At 45.3% G+C, this 14104-nt stretch overlaps 1 protein-coding gene and 1 long non-coding RNA gene across 5 annotated transcripts in view; one reads left to right on the plus strand and one right to left on the minus strand.

Annotated features, from left to right (window-relative positions):
- LOC144159526 (venom factor-like) overlaps positions 1-14104 on the minus strand; it is a 92400-nt gene that overhangs the window by 66258 nt on the left and 12038 nt on the right. For all 3 annotated transcript variants that reach the window (XM_077691083.1, XM_077691084.1, XM_077691085.1), the window contains exons 6-9: positions 13140-13182; positions 11727-11814; positions 9097-9199; positions 7983-8219 (exon numbers count right to left, since the gene is read on the minus strand). In XM_077691083.1, coding sequence (XP_077547209.1) covers positions 7983-8219; positions 9097-9199; positions 11727-11814; positions 13140-13182 — 471 coding nt within the window. The remainder of the gene's footprint in view (positions 1-7982; positions 8220-9096; positions 9200-11726; positions 11815-13139; positions 13183-14104) is intronic.
- Positions 1178-6057, plus strand: LOC144159528 (uncharacterized). 2 transcript variants are annotated; one of them, XR_013320323.1, is made up of 3 exons: positions 1178-1201; positions 2093-2216; positions 5938-6057. It is a non-coding gene; the product is annotated as an uncharacterized LOC144159528 (long non-coding RNA). The 2 variants fall into 2 exon arrangements; XR_013320322.1 differs by lacking the exon at positions 1178-1201 and having other exon boundaries at positions 1222-2216.

Raw genomic sequence — 14104 nt, forward strand, 5'->3', positions numbered from 1 at the left:
GCAGAGCGAACGCACGGAAATTGCATTGAATTGAGCAAAACTCTCCGCATTCGTCACGGTGGGAGCAAAAAAGCGGAGCGGCTAAAAGGAGGAAAGAAATCCTTGGGTCACGTGATCAAAACGTGACGTCACTGGGCTTGTTTTTGAGCGCCTAGGGACAACGCCGAAGTAGGCGCAGCATTTCCCTGGGTCCCCCGAGTGAACGATTTGAGTACCCAGCGTGTGTTTGTGTTGATTGCTGCCAAGTGAAGCTGCAGATGCGTGAATATACCGTGAATGCTAGTATTGGTGCGATCTCCGTATCCGACATACCTACTACGACATTTCAAGAGAGACTTGCAGCCTGAGCCATCGCCTCCTGTACCTGAGCCACGGTGTAAGATATAGTTTACCTGAGCTCAGCGTAGATCAGCCATGCCGGTCTCCGGCGTTTGCAGTCACAGACATGGAAGAGCGGAAAAGAGGGCATCGTTGCGCTCATTTTCCCAGCAAGGTCAGTAACATCGCTATTCTATGTTTGTTGTAGTTTTTGTGTTTATACCACTGTACTGTGTACCCTAAAGCTGCGTGAATTCTTGCTTACGTGGCCGCCTAGCTCGGCCTCCTAGCTGTATTGTGATGTTAACGATTTTTGTATAATCTTGAATCAAATTTAGCGTGCGCTGCATACTTGGGCGAGGAACAGACACAATGGAAAACGACAAACCAGACGTTGGCGCGCAAACCAACACCTGCTTCGTGTATCCAACGTAGTACGTGTGGTTTCTTTTCCCACTCCCTGTTTCTCGCCCGAGTATGCAGCACACGCTCAATTCAAATTACGATGATATGTCCTTTCACACTCCGGCCGCAGTTTCAAGCGTTTCGTTGTTCCTTTTGTGTAGGAGCCCATAACATTGCTCAAGTTTGATCGAACCGGTGGCAGGCGTTGCGCTGCTGAGCACGAGGTCGCGGGTTCGATTCCCGGCCGCGGCGGCCGCTTTTCTGATGGAGGCGAAAAGCAAAAACGCCCGTGTGTACGAGATTTCGGCGCACGTTAAAGATCCCCAGGTGGTCAAAATTAATCCGGAGCCCTCCACTACGGCGCGCCTCATCGCCTGCGTTGCGTCGGCGCGTTAAACCCCACAATCAATCAAATCGAACCGGTGGCGTGTACTCCCCGAAGCGCAGTCCTCGATGTGTGAGGTGCAGTGCCTCGATCGTAAGTATGCGTGTGTTTGATAGCGTTAATCTCGCGAGTATGCCGTGTGCACGCATCAACGTTCTAGCTCTTCGGGCAGTTAAGTTGCGTTGCGGGAGATGAATGGAAAACGTCGCTTCTGTGCAGAGAACGTAAGGATATCGCGGCCAAAGGGAAAAACAAAAGCGTGAAATCGTGAGCCAAAAAAGACGGAAGAGGGAGAGAGAAAGGATAGACCAAATGACAGCGGCAGAATCAGATCGTCCAAGGGGCTGTGAAGGTTAAGCGGCATTTTGGGCCCTTTATGAGGAGGCACCAGGAGCAACTGTCAGTAAAGTGTACATTGAAGGTGAATGGAAGAAGCTGCATATTGGACAAATAGGATGTGGCAGGGCATAAAGCCACTGAAAATTTGAAAGCACACAAATAACGCGTACAGGCAGGAGGGACACACCACAGCCTCGTCAAACAAAGGGTGGCACCCACACTTTTTATCATGTGCAGGAAGATTTGCACCCGTTGATTTCGTTACCGTAAACAAGTGCTCTCCGAGATGGACGCTTAGACGGCGTCCTGTCTGGCCCACATACACGGACTTACATGACAACGGAATTCTGTAAACCATGCCAATCGTACAATGAACTAAAGGCTGCGCAAGGTTAACACTGCACTCGTTCCTCCCTTTACTTCAATAATCCTTGTTATTAACAATGCGGCAGAGATTGCCCACTTCTGCTTTTGCAGAAAACACAAAACAATGTGCTGTATGTGTGTTCTTTTTCTTGTAGTCGGTTGTCCTGTGTGGTCTTATTCCACGTCGCCATCTTTTACGCATTTTGTTTTTCAAAGATGTATTATTAGCCTACCCAACTTTCAGTTGTGCTGACACAGCATTTAATCCTGTTCCTGCAGCATCTGCATAGGAGGGCTTCCAGTGGAAAAAAAGAAGTGCTTGGACTTGGCCCCTACGATGTTGGTGCAGGGCCTGGAGAGCAAGGCTTGGTCTACATCCTTTCTGGGTACCCATGGAAAGCAGGTGAATGCCTCCACAAGTGGGTCGTTTTGTGGTACACTCGAAATTAGCCGCAGACAGACTGTGTCTGCTCGCAGACCACCCTGGTAGTATGACAACCAAATATGTAGCTGTGTCCTAGTTACTGACGGGAAGACTTAACAAAAAATCAACTGCCCATCTGTTGAAACGACAAAAATAGGGGATGTGAAGCTTTCCGAAACCAAGTCCAACACCAAATTAACCAGCCCAGTACTGAACACCTGTTTCTTATTGGGACGGTCTGATGCGCTGCAGTTGTGCTCTCTAGAGCTTTACTGATGCAGGCAATCCATGACCTTCTGTAGTGTACAACCATTGTCGTTAGATGGAGGTGTACATTTCCTGTGTAATTTTCCACTTCTATGCAAATCCAGATTGCTTCGACTGTGCTGGAATGACGCAATGGGATAGATGTCAGCTTCATAACATGAGGGACCCAGGTTCAATTCAGATCACGGGAAGCGTTGACTTCACCCACGATCGTCATCATTAGAAAAAGTTGGCTTTCTGCAGTGCATTTTGGGTGGACTACAGACACATCAGCGAGAGGCTGGAGGCTTCACTTTAGTAAATGAAACTGTACCAAGTACAGTATGTGCGTGAAGCTTAAGCATTGTACATGAGCCAAGCCAGGGAGGAGTGGTTATAGGTTAAATCCTTGTAAAGAAAGGACACAAAAAGTTCAATGTGAATCACTGAGCTTGCAAACTTGTCAGATCTAAACTTGACACTTTATTGTACCAGTCTTTCATGCTCAGCTGAGGAATGGTGGACAGATGGGGGCAACAACTGGCAGAAAGGGTCATTAGCTTGCAGTTCATTTGTCTATGTAAATATTCTAAAAAAGTACTGGTATGAAATTCTCGTGTTACATTTTTCCCATTTCTATGGGTGCCTACCAGCCCAGGAATCATAGATTGGAACATTAGATAGTCAACCTCAGTATATATAATTATTTTGAGCCTTGTTTATTCGTGTCAGTTTTGGCTTGGACAGAACGAACACCAAGGCGGCCGCCATGAGAGAATGGCACTCTTGATGTCGCTGTTCTCATTGCATCATGGTCAGACTAGATGCGTGCCCTAGAGTGGCCCAAGCTGGCCATGGCCGCACACGTCTGGGCCACACGATATCAGTCCCAAAACTGTGACATGATTCACAAGGCAGTGCAGCGTGCACCATCAGCAGCCAGTGTGTTGGCTAAGTCACTGGAGCCCTAATGTCGGCAGTTTGGGGCGAACTGCATGGCGAGGCACTCCACGTATCTTGCTTATGCCAGTGTCGAAAGGGTATTCATTCGGAGCTTTCTTGTGCATGCAAATATTAAAATTAATTTAAAATATGTTATACTGAATGGTTGCTACTAAAATCTGCAGCTACAAAGGAAACTTTTTGCATAGTTATCTCAGCTTTGATATTTCAAGTACTCCTTTTAAGTAGAGCCTAATCATGCTATGAACGTTTAATAGTGGTGCTACTCCTTTAAGGTATTTTTTACTTGTTTTAAGCTGACTTGTTTTTAGTTTGGAGTTAAGAGAGACCGTAACATTCTGGCCGCCCAGCCGCCCATTTCTGGCCATTAGTATTTCTGAGTTGTTCTTCAAAACAGTTTTTGCTCGGCACTTCCCTGAAATGTCGAGGACACCTAACTGAACTTAGTCGTGATTAATGCATTATCGTGCAAAGGTGAAGCAATCTCCACCCTTGCGCTCACCTGGTAGAGCATCATCCTTACATCACAAAAAAAGCTTTGTTTTGCCAAATCTTTGCCACTTCATACCACTATAGAATTTGCTGCCAACATAGGGGTGCTCTCCAGCTGAATCAGCCTTAGGTGTCACAGGAGTGAGAGTAAGAACTTTAAAATAATGTTAGAAATAAGCACAATACAATAGCTTTCTATTTTGTAACTGTTAACAGGTCGACCAACCTCATTGCGACTGTAGGATGTGACTTGTTCGTAGAAGGGCAAAATCAGAAAAACAGAGACGAGCAAGTAAGTCATTGTTGTACAACAGCTTCTGCGACACCTAAGTTAAAGGAGCCATGAAGAGAAAATGCAAGTTGGTTTTATTAGAAAGATTTCGTGTTTTATAGTGCCCCCAGCGCTTGTCCGGATACAAACGGTGCTTTATTCACTGAGAAATTAAACAATTTAGGTTAAAATTTTGATTTTCCCGCTCAATCGTGCGTTTTCGTGGTCCCAAGTGACATCACAGAAACCGACCGCTCTGCAGCCTAGAGTACCTTGATTCACGCATCCGCCGTACAGGGTAGAGACACGTATACGCTGGCGCCGCCATTTTCGGTTGCTCGCTTGCCGCCGAAGCAAGTCATTGTGTCAAAACCGCGCTAAAATTATCGCCGCAACGCGGTTTACTGAAGAAGTTTGAATCATATTGTCTGTTTCGCGTTGCTAGGTCTCGTGGGAAACGAAAAGAATAACGCGTTGAGCCCGTTGGCCCAATTGCGGCGGGACGGGACCGTTCAAAGGTTGTCTCCACCCTGTACAGCGGTGTTGGTTTGTTCCCGCGTTTTTTTACGTTCCGTAACCTAGATGGCGCCACCATACCGTGGCAAGCGTTTGGTTTGTGTTTGCCCGCATTTAAACCTGGCTTGTTTTTGTTCTGGGAGAAAATATTCGTTCCCTGAAACAGTGCTCGCTTGACAAATGGGGTCACGTAAAACACCGTTGCTTGCGTCAATCGGCCAGTGTCGTCTGAGACAGCCCCAAGCCCCGTAGTGCTGTGCTTCTAAACCAAGCATGCTGTGCGCAGTACGAACAGCAGAATGCATCAGTACTTCTATGTTTACATGTGCTTTCATAATTTCCACTATTTGTCCCATCATTCTTATTGCTTTGTAAAGAATGTGCCCTAAATTTAAGCGCAAATCGCTCGTTCGTCTAGTTTGTAATTACAGCTCTACCTAATTTGTGTCTGCTTCTGCCAGCCTCCGCCAATCGCAGAGCTTAGCTCATGTGACATCATAGGTTCTGTTGCGGGGAATGAGCTGGTGGGTCGCATGACCATTCCCGTTTTTCGTAATTATGTAGCTTATTTGAGCGAAGTTTACGTTAAAAGTGGTGTCAGTATGATTCTAACGAGACAATCTTTTAAATGAACCAAACTTGTGTTTTCTCTTCATGGCTCCTTTAAGCTGTCTGCAATTTACGTGCAAATAAAATTGTTTTCAAGATGCTTACAGTTTTTTTGCCTGGTTCAAAGAGACTGGTATAGTACAAAATTTTGAAGAAAGCTGGAGTTGGCCGTGTTTTTATTTGTATTAGGAAATGTGTGGAAATGTGCCATTTTATTATTTATTTTATAAATTTTTAACTGCTACAGGAACGTTAATTTGTAGATGTAGCACCATGTATTTGGTGTTCTATGTTTATTTATTCAAGATACCCTTATGGCCCCACTGACATTAATGAGGGGTGTGGTACCTGAGCAGATTAAACGAAGAATAATAACATAAGAGAATTCTGCCACGTGCGTACAAGAAAAAAAATAAAGGAAAAAAGATACAGCAGAAACGTCAGTGTCCACACGCATACTAAAAAACATACACGCAAGCAACACAATAATAGTGTACTGTGTTTAAGCTGTTTGTTCATTTGAATTGTGAATGGGAGGCTCCTAAGGAAATATATGTAGTGCTTGACCAGTTTTCAAAATGCTATTTCTTTTTTACTTTTCAGTGACAGGGGTCTCAACAAGCATCTGGATGCACCTACAATGTTTGTGCTGAGCACCTCTGATATGTCGTCTTCTATGGCCGTGAAACTGGGAATAAATAAAACTAAAAACTGTCTCCTTCATTTGGTATATTCCTTCAGGAACGTGGAAATAACATGGAGGACAATACCCAAGCACTTGCACGTCATCGTCCCCTGGTCACTTATTGGTATTTATGCTGCAGTTTAAACGAACTGCCAGGTAGCCAACATTCACAACCAATTCAAGTAGTAGGAGTGCCCATGCTACATCGGAGGACATTATTTTTTCTAGGGACCACTGGATTGTGCGAAGAGATGTGTCTCATCTCCTACTCGGATTCTTGCAGTCCACAGGACTAAGTGAGGTGTGGTGACATTGCGTGTCTGTTATTTTAGGACTAAGTGAGGTGTTATGACTTTGAGAGATTTGATATGGTATTGGGGACGATTAGGCGGAGCAATTGCCGGCAGCTATGCAAGGCTAAGTCTGCCTTATTCAACAATACATACTACTACTACTACCTCTCAAGCTGAAAAGTTATAAGACATTCGTCCGAGGAACATGTTAAAGGTCTTCACAAGAAGACATTAAGATTGAGATGCTACACTGCAGGTTCTCTTACAACAGCAGGTTCTCAAGATTTTGCATATTTTAATACTGGCCTTCACATCTGCTCTTGAAGCCTGTAAGTTGGAAGCAATCTAATGCTTGCTTTACATCGGTTACTACAAAGGGCTAGTGTCAGCAATCAAGCATCCTGCAATAACACAAATTTGTTTAGACTTAGATCCACTAAATAAGCTACGCTACCATCTATTGCCAATAAATATGCATTTTGGAATGACCACATCTGGAAACTGACTAGAGAAGGGAGTATCTTATCCTACGTTTCTTTTTAGTTTAAATGTGGCACACTGCACAAGTAAAACTGCTATTGCGATAACTGTTCTCCCGGGTGCACGCGCGGTTGTAGTAAATCTCGCAGCCGTGAATGGATGATTTTCTCATCGTTCTTGAAAGAAGCAGAAACTTAAACGCAGAGGTAATTAAGTGTCGGAGAAATAATGAAGAAGACGTCCTCCAAATCTGATTATTGGTTGGCGCGGGCCAGCAGTAATATATTAGGGCCACACAGAGGAGAAAGAAATTTTGAAGTTTTTTTAAGAATAAAGGAACCAGCGCAGGACAAACTCGGGGCGACACCATGGACACGGTCAGGCAGGCACGCTCCGCATTAAAAAAATCGTTCAGCAAGACACCCGTAAAAATTGAAGTAATTACAAAAGGAAGCGTCAGTTCCAGCCGTTTCTTGCGTCGTCTGCTGCTAGACACTGGCCATCGCCTCCTCTCAGCTACTTACAGGGAATTCCCTAGGAGGCGACGCGCGAAGCCACATCAAGCCTGCTCACTGCAACAACAAATTCCCAAAATGTCCCTAACTTTTGTCCCCAACTGACAGTGGTTTCAGGAGCCAATCAAAACGTGGAATAATTTCCTCCTTTTAGCCGCATGCGCAAAAAAGAGGGGGAAGGCGAGAGAAGAGCGAGAGGAGGCCGACGTCTGCTGTCGTTGGGCGACATTTCTCCCTCCCGCCAGTTCATCGCGTCGCCTCTTTAACTCTCTATGTTTACAGCGCTTACATGGTTCAACTAACGCTTTCAACAAATCCTTTTTACCTACAGCCATTGAAGATTGGAATAACCTGCCCGAATCCATAGTCAACAAACAAAACCCCATAAAATTTAAACAGCTAATCACAAATCATTTGATTTGTTCGTAAATTTACAGTTATTGCCGTTTTCTTCCATGTATATTTATTTCCTTCTGTTGACACTGTTTTTATAAGGTAGTTCACTTACGATTACGCTTTGTACCATTAACAATCATGCATCTGTTGAATTGTGCATTTGCCTCCCCCTTATGTAATACCCCGAAAGGGTCCTTTAAGGGTTCAATAAATGATGATTATGATTATGATGTTGATGATGAAGAAGTGAGCAGATGCGCGGCCATTTTGTTTCCTCACCACAACAGCGACCCTCGACCCGGGCTTGAAATCTCGGCGCGTGTGCTCGAGACTCAAAATGTACGGGGAGTGGCTGAAGAGCGCCGAGTCGTCTTCCGCGGCCTCTTGCTTCGCCGTGGCCTCTTCAACGACCACCGCGCGGACAACGAGCCTGTTTCCTTGGACCCACTCCTGCCACCGAGACCCGTTCCTCAGCTCCAGTGCGGAGACGTTGAAGTCAGCCCTGCCGTCTATCAGCTGCGCAGAGATTAAAACAAGCGTTGCTGCATTTATTTTCTCCTGTAGGGTGGGTTGTATACGTCTGGCTAGATATTGGTCAGTATGGTGTTATACATCACCGGCAAAGATATAAAAATAAAGAGAGCCTGCACCCAAACAATATCTTCGTCATTTTTCTGCTTGAATAAAGCTACGGGGTTAGTTGTTTCATTCACTGAAATATCAGCTAGAAATACGAGTGCACCCAAGACTGCGAGGAACCGTTTTTGTCAGCAAACCAACACTCTTCTTATTTTCGTTTTTCAATTGTAATTTATCACTGCGTTGTCTGCGTAGCAAAGGGTAACCACAAATCGTGAAAAAAGAAGTGGGTAAGGGAGATGCAGCACTCGAAAAATTTTGAGGGACGTTCTGGCATCGAACCACCTCCACTCCACCCTGGCCACGTGACCTTGGCTAAGCCCCTGTCCGTATATACGCCCGTACTGTGTCATTGTCAACGTCATAATCAGCATGGCCCGCTGCTTCGCAGACGTGAGAACCACAATAAGGAGTTCACAATCCAGCTACCCGTACAAGCGGTCACGCATCGTTTGTGAAAAGCGACATGACCAGACGGCTACAGTTCATCATGGGAAACAGTTCACGGATTGGCACCGTAAATAAATTATAAATGGAAATCAATTGACCCTCTTTGCTAAGCGGGACCATGATCCCTGTCGTCTTCATCAAGGACGGAACGCTGATGTCTTTTGAACAGGGGCTCCTTCCTGTCCACCACGGCTGCAACAATTTCGTTGGCGGAATTTTTCGCTCTTATTCGCCATTTGGCAGAACAGGCATGGCCAACCACTGGCCTTATATATAAGCATGTCATGAAAAAAGGTGTACATACCTTTTTGACCAACTTGGAACCAAGCTTGACGTCGTGGTTGGCTTCGTTGCGCACGGAAACCGTAATCAGCACCGTGCCTTCCACACGCTTCCCGTAAACATAGCTGCAACGTTTACGGGCAGTTAATGTACCAATGTTGCTTATTGTATTTCAGAAATATCAAATAAATTATTTAGTGATGTGCGACGCTCCTATTTTAACCTGCTTAAAATAAAAGCAGCTACAGTGAAACCATTACCTTGTCCGAATAGTCAAAATTCTAGTTCACTCTAGTAAAAACCACAAAGCTAACTGTCCTAAAAACCTTCAGTGCTACCCACATATTTATTGCTTTAAAAAAATCCCTGGCCGAAGCCATTTTTATCTCAAAAATATTTCAGCATGATTGGTTGTAAGTTATAACACGTATTACCTCATAATTGGTAATAACAGCATATTGGTTATGACCTTTATGAAAGTATCACGTAGTACAGTTGAAGGTATTTTTTTTCCCAACAAGAAAAAATACTTCAGGAACGTCCATCCCTCCGGCGTAGAAGGCCAGAGAGCAGAATTACAGGCCCCTCCTGAGTTTCCAGCGCCCACTAATGAACGTTGACTTAACACGACGTGGAACCGGGCAACTTGTCTCAAAGGGTACTTCTCTCGCGTCGCATATGAATCTAAACTGGTTTCGAAACCTTGCTTTCGCTACTTCGCTTTTAGTGCGTTTTCAACCTAGATATGGTAGTGTTAAAAGTGGCGCCAACGGAGTGTCCACAGCGCCGTGCATGCGTGGAGCGGATGACTGGAACGGTGTGGTGGTAAACGCAGTAAGCAGGTCGCGGCTTTTGGGACCTGAACGTAGCTTTTCAAACGCAATGAACAGAACGCTGGAAGTTTTTGTTTCAAACTTTGGACCTTCCTCAAATCGCTCAAAAGTTTCCCGCACGTGTACGGGCCATGAAGATAAAATAGAACCTCGTTCAGTTTGAATGAACTGGCCTTTGACGACTCACTTAGTTCCATTCCAAATGTATTCCATTTACGAAATACATTTTTTTCAACCGAGAACCCGCAAGAAATATTGGGAAACTCAAATTTCGCTCTACACGACATCATGGTGACACCATATAGGGAGCCGTGACGCAATACACGGAAACCTAAAAGCAGTTTTCAGTATGTTAAGTGCGCTTTAGCATTCAAGTACAGTCTAGTCCACTTGTAACAATATCCAAGTGCCAAGGAATCCCATTGTTATAACCGATGATCGTTATATGCGGGTTGCAAAATAAAAAGACGTAGCTGAGCTCAAAACATTCTATTTGCAGTCAAGCAAGGTTGTACTGCTACCTATTTGTGGAAAAGAAGCCATACTCGGTCAGCTTTGTTTCCTGCACATGAAGCTGGCGCACATCGTTTTCAAGAGAATCTATAGGTACTTTAGCTAGCTGAGCGAAGGGTCCTTGGTGGAAACGAAGTCCCTGAGAGACTATCATGCGTTGGGCCTCCTCCGAAGGTGCTACCCGAGTAGGCTGTGCAACCGCGTCGCCAAAGTTGTCACTGCCACCGCTGTCCGCAGCACGTATCCGCGCAACGTCTTCAGTGGAGCACTCGGTCGTTTCCGAAACACCGGCCCTGACGTCTGATCCGCGGAAAAACGGAGGTAGTCGAAGAGGCACTAAGCAGGCACGGGGACGGTTCCAAAGCGGCGGCATCGGGAGGGGTGTTTGGAAGGAGAACTGTTCCCCTCTTCCTCTCGCTTCCTCGTAAGCTGCGCAGTTGACTCTTTTTCTGAAGAGTGGACGGGATGCAAGGCGCATCGCGGCGCGTGGTGTCGGCGTGGTTGGCGTGGAGAGCTGGCGGCACCTCGCATTTTCGGTGCTTGCTGTAACCGGATTCAATCGTTATATCCGCTATAGCAGCACTGGATCATTGTAATAAACGGTTTATTTTCTCATGGAAAGTATACAAAAGCGGACGGTGCCATCGCTGTTCATCGTTATATCCGATATATTGTTATAAACGGTATCGTTATAAGTGGACTCGACTATAATACGATCAAACGGAACTAGCGTCCCACTACAATCGCCCACTTATGTCTATTGGCGGTAGCGAGACTGATGGCCGCCAATGGCACAAACAAGATCCAGTGACGTCACAGAGGCCTCGCTAGAACGGTTCCTGAAAAGTCGCCGCTGCTTTAGGTTTCCTTTAATATCCCGATTACTTCTGATAAGTTTGCGATAAAATTGGCGATTTAAGCGCTCGGAGAGCGCTAAAATTTGAATTTGTATTAATCGATAACATACTATCGGTGGGAATGGGCGCGGTCATGAAAGTGTTAATGAACCACACTTGTATTTTGTCTTCATACCCCCTTTAATGACGGTAGACATGTACAGATATTTCGCGCGATGTTTGTAAGACAAGCCATATGCCTACGCACGCCGCTCATTTATGGGAACTGTAGCTGCAAGGCGCTCTGTGGACGCGTCCAAGTTTTCTGCCTGTCTAGCGGAACCCTAGGACAGTGCCATAGTTTGCTCTCGTTCTACTCGAACAAGGTTAATTAGTTCCCGTAACCTTCGTGTAATGAAGAAGCGGCCTGTACCAGTTCAAAATATGTCGATAAGCTCCGCAGATCTTACCTGGCGTCCACTACTGCAAAAATGTGGGGTGCGCTGGGCAGTATGGCAGCCTGAGGAACAGCAAGACGAACGCCGAACGTCGGCAGAACTGCATTCGTTTGGAGGGAGTGACAAAAGCATACGGTATTTTCCAGGTCTTGAAATTAGACTTAATTGCACGACATATTCGTACATTAGCTGTAACAACTGAAACAAATTTCTATACGAAGGAGGGTAAAAGGGACGTTGAAGTGAATCTTCCAAACTGATATTTTGGTCTGGATTTTGAGTATTTTATCTAGTTTAAATATTTCTTTTACTATTTGGCCATATTGTATACGGTGTATTAAGTAATACCTCCGTTTATGGGTACGGGTGCGTGCTCTTTAAAAGTGATGCCAAGAAACGCCCAAAATATTTCTGCAGTGGTAGTTTTTTTAATATGAAATACCCTGTGGGATCAACGAATTAAGATTGCCACAATTGTGATAGTTTTACTTTCACAAAAGCGATGTCATAACGCTGAACACCCACTCCGTGAAAGCTTCGTTTCTCCATGAGCTCAATTCATGTTTTCGTTAACAGTGGCCTCCCTAAACGAACGCAAAATACTTTATGATTATATTTTGCAGGCATCCTGCTGTTCTATTCGCCGCATGAGGTAGAGAACCAAACGTTTAAGAATTTGGGTAGTACCACACGGTGTTTTTGGTATAGCACGGGATTCTGAAATAACCCTTGAGGAGGCGTGATCCCAAATTACTTTTGTTCCATCTAACGGTGGGTTACTTGCATCGTCAAGACATGGCAAGATGTGCAAAGTCTGCTTTGTGAACCCGGTGACTGTCCTCTACTTCTATAGCATTTTACAGCATTTCAGGGGTTTATTCTAAACTCCCCACGCACGGCTTTCCTTCAAACCGGGATAGACATCAATAACCAGCATCATACAGTCTCTTAGTAAAATCGTCTTTGTAAACAGGAATCGACTGGTGGGGCTTTCAGGGCCTCGTAAACAAATAAAGAGGCGTTTTGTCATGTCATCAAACAAATTAAGATAAATGTCATAAGAACAAATACTAAACGAGTGGACCACTATAAAGACATGCATACATAGTGTATACGGTTATACAGTATACAGTGTTGAGTTTTCACGCGTTACTCTTATCAGCGCATATCAAGCCATGCAGGATGATTGAAGTTATGTCTGAAATAAGGTAGGTTTATGTTATTTGATTAAATACTCCGTAACCAGACATAACTGCGTGCGCCGCCCACTTCGTCACTATAGGAGTGGCGAGCGTTGAGCAAAGAAAAAAAGGCTCATAAATCTGTTCACGTCACATAAAATCTGCTGTCGAGCACTCATACTGCCAAAGGCAAGATTGTTGATACGAACGGCAGTTCGAATTAAAAATATGTTCAGTCACTTACCGTACTCCTCGAGACGAAAGGAAACTTCAGCTCTCTGGGCATTCTGCGGAGAGCAGATTTTCACGCAAATGCTATTGTCATTCATTCGTGTGCAGACGCCCCCGTATATTCGAACACTTGCTCATCGTTCATGTTCAACTTGTTTATCTATTTACTAGCCAATGGAAATTATGTGTACAACTGTACTTCGAAAAGACATCGATGTGTCTGGAGTATTTAAAGTCGTCTCATTGTTCACATTTAAATGGAAGATTTTTGCTGCGGCATAAGAAAGAAAAATATGGCCGCGGCTTAGCTCAGCAAACTCTGGATATGCGAAGCGAAAGCTTGGTCAACCTTTGATTAAACTGCAATTATTATACTATTCGTCCAAATCCTGTCTATGTCTACGGTTGCGGTCCCGCTTCCGGGATTTTCAGAGCCGAACCGCTCGCCCTACGATATCCGAGGGGTGGTGAGACGCCGCCTGCTGAAGACGGCTCAAAGCCTCTAGTTCCCGCGCAATGCTCAGAACAGCTGGAGAACTTGTTTGACCGTTAGGGCTTTGGGTACAGGTACGGGGCCGAAAGCACAGAAGTGCATTCATTTTGGAGCAACGAATCAATGCTGTCACTCTGCTCGAGTCCTGTACTGTCCCCCTGCCCGTAAGGGCATTGTTCCTGTCTTGCGTCCGCTCATCTCTCGCCACGCAGTAAACCAGTTAAGTCTGCCTTCGGCTTCTTGTCGTCGTCACCAAGGCAGCAACATTTGCTGGCCGCTTATCAGCACGCCACCTCGTATGACGGAGGCGACGGTACCCGGTGCTGGGACAGAAAAGCTCACGCATACCGCAGCGATCAATACTGTATACGCACTTTCACGGAGAAACTACTGGTACCCCGAAACATCGAAAGACAGGAGCAGCCTAGTACCCGGATTAGTGGAAAACTCCCTCCATGAATCGTCAGTATGACTGATCGCGGCCA

This window comes from Haemaphysalis longicornis, unplaced genomic scaffold, assembly GCF_048455015.1.
Source record: "Haemaphysalis longicornis isolate Haplotype H1 unplaced genomic scaffold, Haemaphysalis longicornis Haplotype H1 scaffold_10, whole genome shotgun sequence".
In the NCBI taxonomy this organism is placed as follows: Eukaryota; Metazoa; Arthropoda; class Arachnida; order Ixodida; family Ixodidae; genus Haemaphysalis; species Haemaphysalis longicornis.